This window comes from Myripristis murdjan, chromosome 16 (assembly GCF_902150065.1).
Source record: "Myripristis murdjan chromosome 16, fMyrMur1.1, whole genome shotgun sequence".
NCBI classification, from domain to species: domain Eukaryota; kingdom Metazoa; phylum Chordata; class Actinopteri; order Holocentriformes; family Holocentridae; genus Myripristis; species Myripristis murdjan.
Genome location: NC_043995.1, coordinates 11,674,631 through 11,693,731, shown reverse-complemented (window position 1 = coordinate 11,693,731; position 19,101 = coordinate 11,674,631). Strand labels below are relative to the sequence as shown.

The following is a 19,101-nucleotide window of genomic DNA, read 5'->3' as shown; positions in this document are numbered from 1 at the left end:
ATCTCAGCAGTGTGATCCAGTCAGATCAGAGTTCATTTACCTGACGCTCCATACGATCACTGTCGTAGCAGTAAACAGCAAAAAAAAAAAAAAGAGTGGGGGGGTTTTGCAGCAAAGATGGAAGTCTCATCTGACTTCAGCTGCAAATATTTCTCACAGCTGCACCAGGCAAATTTGCTGAGGATCTCTTGACGTGAAAACGTTTTAAACTCACCTGTCAAAAAAGTGGGATAAGCATGTCATTTGCTGGTTGAGTCTTGGTAGTTGAGTTCTCATCATCAGACTGGCTTCCTGATAAATGACATGCTTATTCCAGATTTTTATCTGCAATTTTGCGTCATGCATCTTTAAAAATGCGCCATCACATCATTTTCACCAGCCTCCATGATTTGCTGTTTCCCAAAAATCACATCATATATTTTTCGGCATTTCTTCACACAAGTCATTTTGCCTTTGAAGGCTTTTGATATCAATGACAGATATGGGTCACTATACGACATAAATGAGACCAAGTAAGACAAACAAAAAAAGGGATCTGGGCAAAAAATTGCAATTGAGCATCAAGGCCTGTGATGTGAACGTAGCCTTTGTCCCAGGTGAAGCTGTCAGTGCATTTCTGTTGTCTCACAAAACTTCCCAGTTCCTTGAAAAGGCACAGTTTATATCTGTATTAGCCTGGATAAATATGCTGTTAGGCCACTGTGTGGCAACGGTGAGAGTACACTTGACTGCACCATGTGCTGCTCTCTCACACACATACGCATGCTCACAAATGAACACACAAGCACAGATGTAATATAACACACACATGCACACATGAATGAACACACACATGCATAAAAGAATTTATACATACACATGTGGATACGCTCATCATAGGAAATAAATGCTTAAGTTGCTGACAGTGCACATTTCGTATGTGCTTGCTGCAGTACACCGCTGGCTCCTTCAGAGGGACGGCAGAGAGAGCAATGTGTGTGCACGTTAGTGGGCATCGGTATGTGTGTGTTTGTGTGTCTGTGTGTGTGTGTGTGTACCTCCTCTCTTGTCTTGGGGAAACAGATGTGGATGTGTCAGACCTGGGCCCTTGGCAGCAGATTGGACACAGGACAGCTGTCCGTTATATAACTGCCTGGGAGCGGGGGAGGTCCTCATTTAGGGAAACGAGGCAGACAAAATTAAAGTGAAAATTACAATCAGAAACAAAATCGATATCAGAATGACGATTAAATCACAATCAACATCAAGAATCCCATTGTGGTTCGGTATATTTGCACATTCATAACATGTGCTGGAAGTGTGTGACACTCAGTTTGATGTGACCACATGTGGCATTTTAGTGTCCATAGATTGTTACTGCACCCATCTGTCTTATTTCACAGGAAATGTTCTGGATAGTTTATGGCACAAAGTGAGACCACATTAAACAGGCACCATTATACTTTAGAGGTAAAACCCATTTGTAGTCCAGTCGCTATTCTAACTGCACAGCGTCAACTTCATGTTGGTGTGCCTCATCAGAATCCATACTGACTGTTATCGGCTCCTGTCTGTCTTCTTGCTCTCCAAAACAAACGCATGTGCATCCTGCAAGCCCAGTCCCTGTCGACGAGGGGGACTCGGCACGGAAGCTGCATACAAATTGACTTCAAGCTTCATTCTGACTTGTCCTCAAACAACTTCAGACTCAGCTCGGACTGTATCACTCACGAATGATGAGTGTCTGTAAAGGAGCGGCAGTGTTGCATTGGATCAGATATTTGACGGCTCTTTCTGATTAGATTGACACAAACACTGTAGCAGCACCTTGTGTGGTTGTATTTGGGTTACAATGACTTTTATTGTGATATTTTTCCTCCTCCAGGGCAGTATAACGCATGACGTGATTTCATGTACTTGTGGCTCTCTTGTGACTCTCACATGCGAAGCATATTTAATCTCTGCAGCAGTGGTTACTATGCAGCTGTACCTGGGATGTAATGTAATTTCAGATGAAAAACGCATGTTAAGGGCTGATCATGTGATACAGAAACAGCCAACATGTTTTTTTTTGTTTTTTTTGTTTTTTTTTGCTCTGGTAGCAGGATACCTGTCTTTATCTCTGTCTACCCAGTGTTGGGTTTGTCTTGTGTCAGTCCACACTGTCCTCTCTCTCTCAGGTGTCCTGTACCTGCTGGAGCACGATGAGGAGTATGTGTTCACCTTGCCCTGTGCCTACGCCCGCTCCATCCTCACGGTGCCCTGGGTGGAGCTGGGAGGAAAGGTCACCATCAGCTGTGCCAAGAGTGGCTACTCCGCCACCGTCACCTTCCACACCAAGCCTTTCTACGGGGGAAAAGTGCACAGGTTGGTGCTCTCTGTATTGTAGCAAGAGGGGAAAGAAGTTTTTTGTGTGTGTGTGTGTGTGTGTGTGTGTGTGTTTGTCTATGCAAATGTACGCGTGTTGGATCTAATAATGTCTGTATGACTTCATCACATTATGAATTTATGAGCTGTATGTTGATGCCCGAGGGCCTCCGAGTGTCTCAGCAAGACAAAACACATGCACACTGGAGTGCTGTGTTTTGAAGCACTTATTTTATTTTGTTCTCATGATTTTTTTTTTTTTTTTTTTTAGGTTTTTTATTTTAATTTTTTATTTATTTACATCGCTTTTTTTTCTTTGACTAAATCCAGGCTTTATTATTGTATGCTGCCTTTCTTCTTTCTTTGTTACTTTTCTTCTTTTTTGTTGCTCCAGATGTCTTGGCCAGATCTCTCTTGAGAAAGAGATTCTCAATGGGCGATAGCAGTCCTCTTGTGATTTCTCTTCAACAGGCATGATAATATCTGTCTGTCAGATTGGGTGAATAAATGTGCTCAAAATTTCCTTTGGTAGCTTGTAAGCTTGTAGCTTGGTAGCTTGTTACCCCAGTAACCTCAAATTCATATTGAAATAATGTGGAAAAACTGCTCCATGAAATTTCCACACTTTCACTGTTTTTTTCTCAGTTATAATAATTACTTGAATGTAAATTTGCTCAGTAATACCAAATATGGCCCAGCATGGTCGTTTAATGTCAGTGGGACTAACCTGCATAAATGAAGGTTAAAGATGCTATGTGCATTTTTAATGATATGTATACAATTGACAAATTAGTTTTGGTGTGATTCCTGCAAACAAAAGAGACTGTGGTTGAGACAGTTTGAGACTCTGTCTTATGCTGGTGGTATCTTTAATGCTGTATTTCTCAAATTTAACACCACATTTCCCCGAAATCCTGTTGCTTTCTGCTCCCTCCCCCCACTTGGCCTCTTGTCCTCATTGAAGAGATATGTTGGAACTGAATGTTCCAACAACCTTTTACTCATCCCTCCATCTACTATAGCGAGAAACTTTGACAGCTTTAGCTCAGTTTGTGCTGGAAGAACAGAGTCCTCTTCCTGTTTCATGCTAAAAAGCAGCAGATTTCCAGCTACATACGACCGGCTGTCACACAATGTAAACTACAGCATGCTAAACTCAACACCTTAAATAAATCAAAGAACATGGGTTCTTTGATTTCAACGTGTGGTCTCATTTTTCACACTCTGTTGAATGTTGTCTCTTAAGGAGAAAATACCTTCAGACAGTGTTATAAAAGCCAAGTTAATTTCTATCAGAGTGACAGCGGAGGTGAAGCACAACCAGACAGGAACCATCGTGTGCAAGGCCCAGGGCGAGTGGAACGGGACCTTGGAGTTCACCTACAGCAACGGGGAGACCAAGGTGATTGACACCTGCAAACTGCCAGTCATCAGGAAGAGGATCCGGCCCGTGGAGAAGCAGGGCCAGTTCGAGTCACGGTGAGGGGATTCAAGTGCTAACTTTGTGTTTCTGTCTATTACACTGTTTTGACACAAGTGTGAAAGCTTGGGCAAAGTAGCTACACTAAAAATTCACAAGTTATCATCTTTCATTAATTTGATTATCCACAGTCCACTTGAATTTTTAACATAGCCGAGAGCACTTTTTGTCAAATAGCCACTGCAGCTGATTGTGAGGTGTTGAGGTTAAACAGCAGGTCCTCGCGCTCGGGTTCCAGAGGCCAGAGAGAACAAAGAGATTAGAGGTTTTTATGCCTGATGTGAGGGAAACGTGTTCCCTGACACTGAGACAAGCCTCTTACCACAGATTAACATAGTAGCCCCAGCAGATCAGCCCTGCCAGCAAATACCACTCATTTACTTCAGGCAATATAAACTGAGAGAGAGAGAGAGAGAGAGAGAGAGAGAGAGAGAGAGAGAGAGAGAGAGAGAGAGAGAGAGAGAGAGAGAGAGAGGGAGAGAGAGAGAGCACCTACTCACATATAAGCATGGTGTTACCAACAAGTGTTTGAATGGCTTTTAACTAAGAAGTGGAAAGTTGACACTGACTTTGTTAAGTATGATTTAGCCAGTTAGACGTAATTTGTGTCCTATTAATTGTTGTCGCGACGGCATGGTGGCTCAGCAGCTAGTGCTGTCACCTCACATCAAGAACGTTCTGGTCCTTTGTGTGTGCAGTTTACATGTCCTCCCTGTGTTTGTGTGGGTTTCCTCCCACAGCTCAAAGACATGCAGGTCAGGTGGACTGGATCTAAATCGCCCATAGGTGTGAATCTGAATGTGTCAGCATGTGTTAGCACTGTAATGGCCTGGCATCCTGTCCAGGGTGTTTCCCTACTTTCTACCCAACATATGCTGGGACAGGCTCCAGCCTCCCATGACCCCGAACAGGAACAGGACAAAAAATGAATAATAGTAGTCATCTTAGTCAGAAGTGGTGCTCAGCTTGGCAGAATAGAATAGAGCTGTAGGCTGGCTGTGTGGTTATAGACACAGTCCTGTAATTTGGTGTAAAGCTCGCAGCAGCCAGTCAGCCAGAGTCCAGCAACAGTAATATGTGTCAAGGTGCCCTTGAATAAAACACTGAACCCATTCCTCATCAAGCACTGTGAGATGCTCTGGTTAAGATCATCAGCTAAATGTCTAAAATGTAAAATATGAATAAAAAGCATGAGATGGTCCAGCAGAGGAGAGGATTGGATTGGATAGCCCATAGAACAGTAAATTGTCACTCAACTACTCTCTAGCAGCCAGTGAATAATACAGTATGGCACTCAGTCACATAAACCAAAAATCACATTTCTGACAGTGCTTTAACTTTACTTCTGAGAGTGTGTGTGTGTGTGTGTCTGGGAGAGAACTGGGTGTGCTTAATTGCTCAGATGGACTGTCAGAGAGGATGAGAGCATAGTGCAGGGACCAAGTGAGTGACACTCCTCTGCCTCTGTATGCATGTGTGTGTGTGTGTGTGTGTGTGTGTGTGTGTGTGTGTGTGTGTGTGTGTGTGTGTGTGTGTGTGTGTGTGTGTGTGTGTGTGTGTGTGACAGGCACCAAGTTCAGGTAGAATTTCCTGTTGTCAGAGAAATAAGCGGCAGCATAAATAACTAAATGACTGAACAGATCCCAGATAAGAGAACTGAACACCTGTGCACACTATCTGGAACCACTGCTAGACCCTCATCAGGGAAGATGCCTGATTTTACAAGTAAGATCGTGTGGGAGTCTGTTTGCTGCTAAATCATGGAGGAATTATCATTTGAATACCACCACAATATTTACAGAGGCACAAAGATGATTTTAAGGCCAACTAAGCCTTTGATGAATAGCCAGTTAATGGTTGTTTCTTTTCACAGCTACACACAATTTGTGTAATAGCCAGTAGCCACTCAAACTGCTGCCCACCCTTCTTTTAAACGTTTTTTTTTCTCTCATATATAGCCAACCGTTACCCCGTCAGTGAATGACTGAGTTTCATTACAGCTCAAAAAAAAAAGAAAAAAAAAAAGGAAAAAGAAAATATAAATCATGCATGTACCCCCTCTGAGGGGCTGTGTATGTTGTCATTCATTGTGGGCCTCTCACATACACATATTTTCACTTTACATACCATATCCTATAGCAGTTTTTTCACTCTCTCAGAGTAGCTATATACTCTATCTTCACATTTCACAAATATATATTTCTAACTGTGACATTCATATATATTCATGCATGAAAAAGGATTAATTCATGCATGTAAAACTTCATGAATTATCAGGAATATGCAAGAGTAACAGAGCAATTCATCATTTAACGCTAGAACTGTTTTATTTCAATCATCATGATCTCTGAGTTAAGCATGGTCATCCTCTACATAGTAGACTGCAGGTCAATGGACAAACCTAAAAACTGATCAATCACATAGCACATGGATTCTGTTTAAATCCAAGTACCATAGTCATCATTAACTCAGCTTTAGCCTCCTCTCATGATTATCACAGTCATGTTTGTGGCCCCTCATTTAAAGTGGTGAATTGGTCCTTTAACACTTATGAAAGATCTGTTAATAATAATAACTAACTCTGAAATGGCATGAATTAAGTGTTAGTTTCTTATGAGTTAATCATGCTTATGTCCCCTCAAATAAAGTTAATTGAACAGCTTTACCATCTATTATGTCATCCAGTATTTAGAAATATTAAAAACACTTACCTGTTGTGCCAAATTAAATCAGAATTTCAGTCCAGAATTTATTTGCATGACTTATTTGACAGATTTTGGTAGAGACACCCACATTTATGAATTAGAAAGAGTACCTATATGTATAAGACACAAAGACAGAGTGGAGTAAATGCTGCAGGAGGTAAGAAGAAACACTGACATGCTGTGGTTACGTCATGTTAAAACTGAGGCTGCGGCTGTGGGGGAATCATATATTTAAAACACCGTCTGATAGGCTGATTTAAGTTCTGATGAAGTAATTATCACCTCTATCAGCATTACAGGATGTTGGTACACCTGCCATCTCCCTCACTCTCCCATCTGGACTCTTCACAGAGAGACACACTCAGGTTCCCTTTCCTCCCTCTCACCTTCATCTCCTCCCTCTCTCCTTCCTATATTTCTTCGCTTTCATGTTTGCATCTGTTTGAGGTGGCTTTGTTTAAGAGGGTCTGGATCGCCTCTCCTCTCTTTTCCTCTCCTCTCCTCCTTTGCTCCAGGCCCTCAGGTCTCCCTCCTCCATCTCCATACCATGTGCTGCCGGCTGGTAATTAAGTGTTCAGCTGTTCCATAAGTCATGCAATTTTTATGTAATAAGGAGGAGAACATACACGTGTGTGATGGGAAGCGGGTGGCTGTTTGGCAACATGTACACGTGATAAATAATCTGGTCTAGTGACAGAGGAGGGAGACATTACATGTTCACTTAAGCCTCTTTGAGATCATCAATTATGGAAGGAAAGATTTGTTTCAGCTGAAAGTATTTTTGCTGCTGAAAGGGTAAAGTAAAATTTGATATTCGGAGTAAGAAGCTGTGAATGGGAAGTCACTCGTCAACATGGTATGACAGATATACACTGCGTCACCATCAATATCAACCTCTGTTCTAGTCATTTTTCATACAGTGAGGTGAATCGTAAAACAGAATAGAAAGAAATATGGACCAGCAGATCACCCCAAGGATGTCTTATGACAGAGAATCGAGGTTTAACGCCAAAGACAATCCCTGATGCAGGCTTTTGGTTGTAAGAGTTGTTGTCTCACTCCAAGGGTCCTGTGCCACTCAATACACACTTTTTGCCTAGAAGTCAAAAAGGTCTAATGAAAAAAATAATTTCACTGAACCAAGCAGATCTCTGTAATCATTCACCTCTGACATGCACTACCTCTTCTGTTCACAAATAAACATTCAGATGTAGGTAAAGATAAGTATACCAAAATCTCCATTGTAGCAAAAAAAATCAAACATGGCTGACACATCTGATACCTGGAGTTCTTTGCATTTACAGGTCCAGACAGACTTTGGTGTGAAAGCAAACAGAAAAAGTAAACAGAAAAAGTGTGAGATAGCGGGATAGGGGTCAGATCGCTGGAGAATAACCGGATTAGATAGAACAAAGTAGAACAGCTTATAAACTGTGAACAGGTTTAGTATTTTTCAGACTAGTCGTATTAAAATGTTGATACCTATCATTACGCTATAACTACACAGCCTCAGCCAGGTTTCTTACCGCTAAAGCTACAGCAGCAGTGACTTGGTGTTGTGTACAGTTATAAATGATGGGTATCAACATTTTAATAAGGTCAGAGCTGACAAATGCCACACCTCCTCTAAGGCTGATGAATGCTCCTTTTACTTTGGAGCTGCAACTGGTGTCATGTGAGTGGTATAGGACACTCAACCTGCAGTTGTCTGGTGTGAATTGCCCCAATGCAAATGACAGAGCAGAGCAAAATACTAAGTTTACCCATTTGTCTGGTGTGTAAAGGGATGTCTTGAAAGCAACTGGCAGATAAGAAGCTTTTCCGCTAAATGTGACCAACAGTTAGGTTTTTTATTTTTAAAATAATTTGCTTAAGTTCTAATTATACTTGCGTTCCTTTGCAGCTCAGTCCATTACCCACATTGATTTTTTCCCCCCTTTTAGCCAGACACCGTCCCCGCTGAAGGCTTGTGCCCATTTCTGCAAAAAGCCGTCCATGTGTCATCAGCTTAATATCCCCCATGAGGCGATTCATTCTCCAGGCAGGCGAGGCAATTCCACGAATTACCTGGTTCTAAATGTCACTGAGAACAGAAGTATTACTTAATGGACATAGGCATCAAACTGAGGGTGAGAAAGAAAAGTCAGGGGAGAGAGGGTCCATGTGTTGTAAAGTGCACAGCTCTGCCTGCTGCATGTTGGGTAAGACAAGGGACAGGAGTAAAGCGTCTCACTTCTTGCTTGATTTGGCAAGCTGTGTGGATGGAAACTAGGTTTGATGTTATTAGCTATCTCTTTATATGTGTGTGGACACAGATTAAGTGTAGTTCTGGATTAAAATGACTTTTGTATGGCGAATCTCTGTTCAAAAATGCATTAAATTAAATGTATGTATGCTTGTATGGATCTACATATGTGCATGATCAGGGATGGAGTGGAGAGTAAACACATAAACTCAGGTTAATGATTTTTTTTTCGCAGGTTTTTCTTTGCACAGCAGAATATGAATTTCTACCCCAAACAGACTTACATACTGAGCACAAACTAAACTAACAATAAAGAAGTGTAAGAAACAGTTTTCACATGACGGACACCTTAAACTATGTGGTAGGATGTTGTGTTTCCCCTGTTCCCCAAGTGTCACCATAACAAACGGGTGGTGTTGTGCTGTCGCTGTGCCCAGGTGTCTTTGGCAGCACGTCACGGCGTCACTGAAGGCAGGAAACATGGACGCCGCCACAGAACACAAACACCGTCTGGAGGAGAAGCAGCGCATCGAGGGCAAACAGAGAGCTGCCACCAAAACAGCATGGAAGCCCAAATATTTTATCAAGGAGGTGAGGAAAAGGAGGAACACACACCAGTGATGCTCACATTCTCAGTGGGATTTAAAATGATCACGATTAAAAAAAAAAAAAAATTGAAAAAAAAAAAAAATTGAAAAGAAGAATTACTACACATGATTTAAAAGAACACATGGCAACATTAAAAGTCCATGCCAGTACTAAAGATTTCACAACAATATAATCAAAATTCCTCAATTTTCAAATTTGAATTGGTTGTTTCAAATCAGCAAAACACAACAATGCTGCTGCTTTTAGGAAAACTAATGTGGATGACTTTACGGTGATGGAAAATGGGTATGAAGAAAGTTTGAAGTCTCTGAAAGTCCATTTTCATATCTTAGCGGAATGAATGGAAACCAGCGGCTGGATAAAAAGGACGAAAAATGATAATGGAGTTTTGAAATATGACTGCTTGCTATGCATTTTGAAATATTACACTAAACATGCAAAATCATTGGTGTGGTCCTTTCACAATACAGGTGCATTATTAAGTATTCCAGCCTGTCAAATTTGCACATTTTCACATAGGGTTTATCATTTATCATTTCTGATTCTAATAATTATCATGCCTATGATTTTGCCGACATATAATAGCAGGTCAGGTGTAGGGAAGTTATAGGAGAAATAGCAGGTAAGCTGATCCTAGATAGCAGCTAAGCACAGCCCCTCGGCCCTCTGTAAGCTCTGATATGCTGCCAGCAGTGCAGAGTAAACTGATGTTGGCTGATCAGTTTTTGAGATTCTGTTTCCTTTGTGTGTGTGTGTGTGTGTGTGTGTGTGTGTGTGTAGGGTGAGGGCTGGGTGTACCACAACCCTCTATGGAAAACACACTGACCAGGAGCCTTGGGTGCAGCTCTCCAGAGGGCAGCGGGGGCAGTCAGAGAGAGAGAGAGGGCGAGCCCACCTGCAGAAGAGGCCGAACGACAAAAGCAGAGGAAGAGGAGAGGAAGAGGCAGCCATTCAAGCCAGAAGGAGAGGTGCCAAAGAGTAATGGAGGGAGACGGACAAGTGAACAACAAGCTCATGGGTTCCTGTGTCCAATCAGAAACGTGTGCGCCCCCTGGTGAGCTGAGGGTGACGTTACACAAGCATGGCCATTTAGGAGATTATTCAGACGGACACAGAGAGGCTGACTAGAGTGAAACCGACCGAATATAACGGGACAGCTTTTTTTCTATGAAGTACATGTAGATCCAAATACCAGAAGAACTTGTAAACATGCTACTGCCCCTCTTACTTTTTAGTTGTTTGCACAATGTACTGAACAACAATGTTGGTCACAGAGGTTTTTTGCACAATCCACTGTATAATTTAGTGTAAACAGCAATGTATAAAGAGTCTGTATGTGTGTTTGTAAGAGTGAATGACGTTGTGACGTGTTTTGATGCTACTTTGGAAAAACAGCCCTACGCACATTTCATTGACATGCATAGAGAGCGATGCAGAATGTAGCCAGATGGATTTCATCACGGGCCAAAGCCGCCGGCCCGCTTCTGCTCTCAGTAATGAAACTCATTAAAACGTAATGTGAGATTGAACTTTTTGGAGGAAATTATATTCCACCTGAAGTCGTCCTCCATATTCATGAGGGGGAAAACGCTCCATCCTTAAACTACAAGCATTTATCATCTTAAGGTTCTTTTTCACTGTAATAATTCAATTACGAGTTTTAATCCCCGATCAAACAGAGATACTTCCTCTGGTCGAGTTAAATCACATGGGAAGGAAGCCAAAGAACAACAGCTTTTCTGGCCGGAGCTCAGTGAAAGAGACAAAGCCAAGGGTATGAAGACCGGTGCTCAAACTACTTTACTAGCCAATATGCCCGTTTCACAGCAGCCATTGTGAGATGAACAACAGGTAAACAGAGGTGTTTAATGGCATTAATCACAGCACTGCTCCATTCAGGCCTAACAGAGCCAGGGTCCTGCTGTTGTGCATGCTGGCACAATGAAATAGAACAGAGCTTTAATTAATGTCATTAGAGACACCCTGAGTTTACCCTGCTATTTCATGTCAAAATGGCTGCTGTGGAAAAAAAAAAAAAGTCAGTTAAGCTCTTCAGCTCGCCTGAAAGCCCTCCATGACAAGCGATAGGAGACTCATGAAAGAATAAAAACAAAGTTGTTACCTTTTTTTATTTTTGATTTACATTTTGATGAGTTTGTCCCTGTCATTTGGCAGTAATTTGCCAGCTTGGCACCAGCTATATGTTGTCGTCTCTGCCCACTGAGGTTTAATTCAACCAGTGGGATACCATCTGCCTCAAGGAGATGTTTGTCAAACTAAAACTCCAATCTGCTTTTACACGTGAAAATTACACAATCAGCGAGACGTGAACGCGGCACTCGCCCTGCTGATTTGACTGCAGAGGTTTAATCATGTTTTGACCTTTCATGACTTTATAATGTTTCTAGGTGTGGTATGTCAAAAACCTGCATTTTCACCAAATGGATTGCCATCTGCCTAAAGTCATGATTGATATATGTGCGCTTGTCACGTATGTGTGTGTGTGTGTGTTTGCCTTATATAAAACTGATAAGCACTGTAGTACACTTTGTAGACACAGCTGTGGTGTGGTGATCATGATCACTGTACGAGTGAGATGTGAGATATCTCAGCAGGAATATCATCTTTGTTCATCGGGTTACAATAGTAAGGTGCTTATTGGAGTTTCAGAGTGGGAAATATTGTCAGTGTACTTGATTAAAGTCCCCCGTCTCTTTTTTATGAGCCATATGTAGCTGGCTCAGTACTAAATTAAGGGATCCTTAACACAGTAATCTGTAGACCTCACGATTCTGGTCTCATAGAAACATCTCAGCATTAAAACATATTTCTTGCTCTACTTGTAATCAGTGCTAGAGATACTTCTAGTACTTAAGTGGTTTGGAAAATCCATCATGCCAGATCACACTGGAGCCAAGCTCCTCCTTCCTAAAGTCTTTAACATTTCAAATCATCTCCGATGTGAATGTTTGTAGTCATCAGTGCTGCAGTGTCATCGTGGAGCTTTGACCAACCAAATAAACAACCAAACTCGTTGTTCTGTTCACCACCGGGCCGTATAGAGAACAAACCTATGCAACACTTGACTGTAGAGGGTAGACTCCACATACTGGGGCAGGGTAATTTAACAAGATCTGTATTTGTTTAAAATAAAGATCTGTTACGATCACACCGTGGCGTCCTGGCTTCTTTTCTTGGGTGCTCGTCACAAAACAGAGAAATGTCAGCAGCTGCGCCGTCTTTCAGGCACCAGAGGACTCCTGAGGGTCGTGGAGGAATTCACTCAAGAATTCAACAGATGTAGAATTGCAGAATTGAGTGGTATGTGCTTTGGACTGATGTCAGGGGATATATGCAAGTTTGAACTTATTCTACTTAAAAATATTGATACTTGAAAGTAAACACTGAACTCATCACCTTTTTTGCCCCTCATGTTTTTCAATGAAATCAAATCAGTTTTCTCAGGTTTCAAAGCCTTTGTTTCCTGTGGTATCACTGTGTAGTTCCCACACAATAATACAGTTATATTATGTTTACAGTTCCTGTGATAGCTATATTCTTCTAAAATTCATTACAGGATTATAATAACATCGCAGCATTATAGGTGTAGTATTATAGTAGTTGATAATCACATCAATACATTAATCATCAAAAAAAAAAAAAAAAAAAAAAAAAAAAAAATCTGCCCAACAGTGTATTGGTATATTTTTGCTGCCATCTGTTGAGCAAACTGAAGCAGTACCATTTTGAAGTTGTAGCAGCAAAGACAACAAACTCACAAATAAAAAACTCCTTTGTATGAATGGACTGAAATCTGCTTTTCTGTATCTCACCACCAGAGCGCCTACTGCCCTGCCTGACGGGCAGGCTTGTATCTCATTGAGAGTTGTGTGGGTGATATGATGTCCCACAGTGTCCTTTTGTCAACAAGGGCATCTCAGTGAAGACATCGCTCCCTCCAGGGTGATAACTGCTGCCCTCCAGCCCTGAACTACAGAGACAGCCTGACAACATTTTATCACGCTCTCCCTCACATTCCTCCATCCATAACCTTAGCACATTCTCCTGTCATTTTGCCCACTGTCACAGCTGTCACAGAGATCATCTATGCCATTTACACAAAGCGTGGCATCCCATCTCCAGACCTGCAGTGACAACGGGTTGGCAGCTTCATTATGACGCTCCTATTAGAGGGCCAGCACATCACTTTTCACAAGTGCCTGTTATTGGTGCGGCATGCTCATTAAGTAAATAATTACCGTATTAATTTTGAGACGGTGCAGTAAACAAACAAATCCATCAGTGAGGAGACCTGCGACTGGTCTGTGTGCCGCTGATTACAATGTTTGCCACCGGGCCAGATTTGAGAAACCTTTTGGATCAATACTGGCACAGAACAACATAAGGATGATTTTGCTCCATTTTGCTCCACAAAGGCAGTTTATGACAGGAAGCAAGCAGGAATATAGTCTTAATTGGAGAAACACCAGCAATAACAATATCTCTGGTATGAGAGAAGTATCATGATTAATTTGACAGTGATTTATTCATGGAATTGTACATGTAGCACCCTTACGTAATGATAATGATAGGTTACTCCAAAATGTGCAAATGGGTTATTATACAGTGCAAGGCTTTTTGTTATGGGCTGTAAGAACCACAGCCCTCTTCAGTGCTGTCCCTGATCAGCATCAGCAAGCTGCACTGGTGCATCTCAACATGATGACTGCTAGTACAAAGTAATAAAAAAGAATCATTAATATTTTAAATGTACTATATCATAAAAAGTTGATGGAAAGCTGGGAGAATGAAGGATTGAGATGTAAGGAAGAGTTTCACCATCTCTTGTCTTACGCAATCAGTCTGAGTCAACTGCTACAGTTTTTTCAGTCTGCAGGCAAGTGTGTGTGTGTGTGTGTGTGTGCGTGTGTGTGTGGGGAAGCCATTTTGGTTACACAAATTTTAAAAGGCAAGCAGCATACAAAACACATTAAGGAGCAGTAAAGTAATACGTGACAGTAGAGAAAAGTGACATGCAGAGACAACTGAACAAAATTTGAAATCTTACTTCCAGTATCTGAGATATTCTGCAAAACTGACAGATGCCCAATCGTGATTAAACTACGGAAGCCGAGAGCACGTTTTACAGCGCTATTATCTGGAAATCAAAATTCACTTGGACTGTTATCTTGAAATGACAGCTCGCTTTCCCATGAGAACTGGTTCATTATCTTGTTACCTCAAGAAAACCAAATTATTGGTTTCCGTATGAACCTTTCCTGTGTCACAAGACTTTCCTTAAAGCACAGTTTCAGTGCAGCACTCCATTAAGAAGAAACGTAAGTACTCTCCAATACTGGAAGGAATAATCATAAAATCATTGTTTTCGCAAGGTTTAGTCAAGGCTGAATTCTTTCCTTCATACCAGTAAAGGAAGTGCCCGTTCAAAATGTGCCTCTTTGGAACAGAATGATGGCAGCTTTCTGGAGAAACGCTCATCCAAACAGATTTGACACAGAACTTCCTCGGGTCCTCAGCAATAAACCCGCCAAATGTGAAGTCGATCGGGTGAATGGCTGGGTGTCATCTCCTCAGATCCATGTCGGATGGCTGTCGAAATAATTAAAGGACGGACGGATGGACGGACATACAAACAGATTCTTTGCATTTTAGTTAAATTTGCTAGATTTTAGTTTTATTGGATCCATTTTACCCACAGAAAGCTCCACATTGATCACTTCAAGGCATTCTAAGGTGTGATCCATGTGGTTTTGTTGGGGGGAGTGTATGTGGTCATTTCAAATATAGACAATCATTTTCTTGGCAGCAATTAGCTAGATAGTGTATTTGTGTTGGAGTTCAGTTAATATATTTTTAGCAAGACACTTACAGTGGCACAAACAATTTAAAATATACGCACACACCAATAAAGGTGATCAGTGAGCTGAGCTGGAAGATGATTGTTGCTGCTGTAGTTTATGAGAGGAGCTCCTCGTTGTTATGCACCGCTGGCTCGCTCCCTAACCGGAGTATCTCCTTAATGACTGATTTAGTTCCGATAGTGAGGGAAGCAGCGAGACAAGGACAAGATGTCAGGAATCCACAGAATGAAAAGATCATGGTGCCTTCCCATGAATTCACTTACATTTCACATTCAGTTCATATAAACTAAGTTGCCTGAGTGGGTACCACTGTGAGGATCTGAACATGGTGTTTGGTGGTGATTCAAGTTTAGATGCATCATTACTGGAACAACTCAGAGCTTGTTTCTGAGAGCGAATGATAGCAGAGTGGTATGTGCTTTGGACTGATGTCAGGGGAAATATGCAAGTTTTAACTTATTCTACATAAATATTCATACTTGTAAGTAAACACTGAAAACACTTTTTAATTGGGCACTTAGTTGAACCCAAATACCTAGGATCCAACGACAACTTCTGTAATTAGTCAAAGTGTCAAAAATGTGAGTGCAGAAAGAAGAACTTGTTGAAGTTGTGAAAATGCAAAGGTGCAAGGTTAACTGGTGTTGCAAAAGTGTTGAAAACAACAAAATTATAACTTACAGATGCATTGTTAATATAAGCAGTGCACTATTAGACAAGACTGCAGTAGTTATGATAAAGCACATGCACGTAAAATCTGAGAAACACACTTGAAAACACTTGAAAAAAAATTATTTCAACCTCTTTATTCAAAAAGGCATGTTTCATTCTCACACCAGCATCCAGATCATTACAATTGATGGAAGAAACCTTGACTTAGAAAACCCAAAAATGAAATAAAATCCTTGCATTTCATGATAGGATGCTCCGTTTGCTCTAGCCAACGCAGCCTCCATCGTTCATGTAATAAATACACTCAGTCTCAGTTGAGCTCTGGAAATGATATGATTTTTCTGGTGGTTTAGCTGTTAAGGCCAATACGATCCTCTCCACCTGGACTTGCTTAAGTTGGCATTCCTTCGACAAAAACCTCGCACGACAGAGTCAAAAGTTGGCTCACACAGGTCGGATATGTAAAGTAATATTTCATAGGAGACACTGCTTAAGGGAGATAAAACTGAAGGGAAAGTGTGGCTTACAGAGGAGACAAATTACACATCAAAACAATGACGCATCAGACATATAGTATGTAAAATTCACCAATATGCTGCTGTTTGCATGACTATAAATACAGGCCAACTGAAAAATGAGTGAAGATAGTCTGGTAAGAACAAAACACTGGAGGCATGACAGCATCTGACAAATATTGATTTGAGTGTAACATTGCTTGAAGCCCTCTGAAAACTCTTGGAAAAGAACAGCATCTTCTGGCAGACAACTCGATAAAGTGCAGAACAATGTCTAAATCCATCAGGGAATAACCAGTCGGCCTGGAGATTCTCTTATCACTGCACCTTTAAAGAGAGAGAGGCAGTCTGGTATGTAGAAATCAGAAATCAGGCCTCAAGATTTGACTCAAAGACACTGGTGGACACTAGACAGAATGACGGGCAGGTTCAGTGGAGGGACTCTACAAGCTGTGTGTTCACCAAACACTGATGTTTAACAGCATGGTGCTCCTCTCCCCTCATTACTTCATGGGGAAGAATGTGCTTTTGTGCATTTCTAACAATGGAGGGAGCTGAAGTGTTTTTAGCACTCGCCACCCAGGGCGCTGAAAGCTGAAAGCTAAAAGCAGTTCAACTTGAGCAAATGAGGACTCCACTTAAAATGGGATTTCAGTAATCACACAGCAACAGTGGCAGACATGTCGAGCATCCTTTAAAGAATATGCTAAGCACTGCCAGCAAAAAGGGAGTCACGAACTTGGGCCCTATAGCTTCTAGTGCTTGTGACTCGTGGTTGAGTTTAACTTCAGTCTAACCATGACTGATAGTTAGGTGATTATTAAAAGCCCTCGAATGCAGCTGAACACCCTCTTGAGACTGACTGAACAAACACTGCCTCTTATCTAAACATTACTCATCCTCGCTCTCACTTAGAAGTAATAATTTCTCCCTCCTGAAACCCAGAAATACAAACTGCAGAGATGGTTTGGTGACACTGTGTCCTATTTCCTAAAGCTTGACTGATTCAGATTTCATGCTCTGGTGTTGTATACAGATTGAAATGGATTATGTTGGACTGTGTGAGCAACATATTCTTGCCTCTGTGCTCTGATCAAAGTGTGTTATTTGGCGACCGCAGGACAAACACGAGGACGAAGAATTGTTTCTGGATAAATACACCGTGCTAGCCCTGCACAATGCTGGTCCCATGTCAGTCAAGGATTTGTCAACTTTCACATATCACAACCTAATAATTTATAGACCTTGGTCCTTGGCTTGGTTTCCCCATAGTAGCTTACACATAAAATTATCTTGTACCCGCCGACTTGAAAATGAATGGAGATGATCTTAGGACTAAAGAGCTTTTGGGAAACCCAGGCCTGCGCTGTTCTGGGCCATGTCCAGTTCTTCCAGTGTGGTTCAACAATGTATTAATGTTGCAGATAGGAATGTGATACACAGCTGAACTGATCTGTGCAATCCAACAACCTTCAGCTCAACACCATGAGATGGGATGAAGGGGGACGGCTTCTCCTCGTTTGCTCAGAGTATATAGGGAAGTGATCCCCCATGACAAATTGGGGGGGAAAAAAAATCTTCCCCATGACACAAACTAACTGACCATTAGTGTGTGGTTCTCAGTTTCAGCTCCTGTATGATGGTTTAGGGACACTGGCCTGATAGCTGCTCAGGGTGTGGTAACAGCTTTAAGTTGTCCTCTGACAAGCTTGTTGAATTTACTGCCATACACCTTGGAGCCAGATGGCTATCGATAAAATTTAACAAGCTGGGTGGAAGGCAGGTAAATTGTAGTTTTCTCTCTCCTTTTCCACTAAAATGGAGCATTTATGAAGCAGGAGAATTTAATAATGAATAGCAACAAGGGAAACATCATCCGCCCTTCATCCTCAATTTAACATCAGCGGTACACCATCTTCTGTAGACTCTCCAGGTTATTTCTCTATCTGAACAGTGCAATACATTGAGCATTCCTGAACTGAGTCCCTGGTGTAAGGACAATTGATCTCTCTCTCTCTCTTTCTCTCTCTCTTCTTCTCTTGCTCTCTCTGCCTCACTCACCAGCACATTCAAGTACAAAAAGAAATGCGAGTCAAAGGTCAAAGTTCCTCAGGTTAAAACCAACAATGGGAGGATCTCGGACTAGCCGACACCTCCCCTCCTGCCCCTTGACCTCTCCTTACCAGGTCAAAGGTCAAAGGGGTTCAGCAGAACCTCCCCTTTCCTAGGTGATGGCAGAATTTCTGACCTGGACCTCCAGCCGAAGACGCTCGGGGTGACAAAGGTCCGGAGAACCTCTGGTGTTCTTTATTCATCTTGATTGGTGGATTAACTTTGCTGTTTGTTGTTGTTGAAAGTTTTTTTTTTTTTTTTTTTTTTTAATTTTACGTACGATTTTTCTCTCTCTCGTCCCCAATGTGCCCCTTTTGATGTAGGACTTCCTATAAAGATTTCTTGGTCAGTTTCTTGCCTTTCTTGAGGGTAAGCTTATTCTTGATGTATCCACGCTTCCTCTTGGCAGTCTGGAAGAAGTAAAAAATAACCAAAAAATATGGTCAAAGCCTTTGGCACTGCTCATTAGACAAAGAAGACAAATGAACCTTAATTTGAAGCACATCAATTTTCAAAACATCTTCAGTCATGTCTC

The 19,101-nt window shown here is 41.6% G+C and overlaps 2 protein-coding genes across 2 annotated transcripts in view; one reads left to right on the top strand and one right to left on the bottom strand.

Annotated features, from left to right (window-relative positions):
- LOC115373598 (oxysterol-binding protein-related protein 10-like) overlaps window positions 1-12,554 on the top strand; it is a 76,648-nt gene extending 64,094 nt beyond the window's left edge. The window contains exons 10-13 of the mRNA XM_030072087.1: window positions 2,160-2,346; window positions 3,643-3,825; window positions 9,214-9,367; window positions 10,166-12,554. Of these exons, the coding sequence (XP_029927947.1) occupies window positions 2,160-2,346; window positions 3,643-3,825; window positions 9,214-9,367; window positions 10,166-10,210 (569 nt within the window). The 3' untranslated portion in view covers window positions 10,211-12,554. The remainder of the gene's footprint in view (window positions 1-2,159; window positions 2,347-3,642; window positions 3,826-9,213; window positions 9,368-10,165) is intronic.
- Window positions 12,555-18,773: 6,219 nt separating this feature from the next.
- Window positions 18,774-19,101, bottom strand: part of LOC115373338 (dolichyl-diphosphooligosaccharide--protein glycosyltransferase subunit STT3B-like) — a 62,204-nt gene continuing 61,876 nt past the window's right edge. Inside the window, exon 16 of the mRNA XM_030071679.1 lies at window positions 18,774-18,976. Within this exon, the coding sequence (XP_029927539.1) occupies window positions 18,896-18,976 (81 nt within the window). The 3' untranslated portion in view covers window positions 18,774-18,895. The remainder of the gene's footprint in view (window positions 18,977-19,101) is intronic.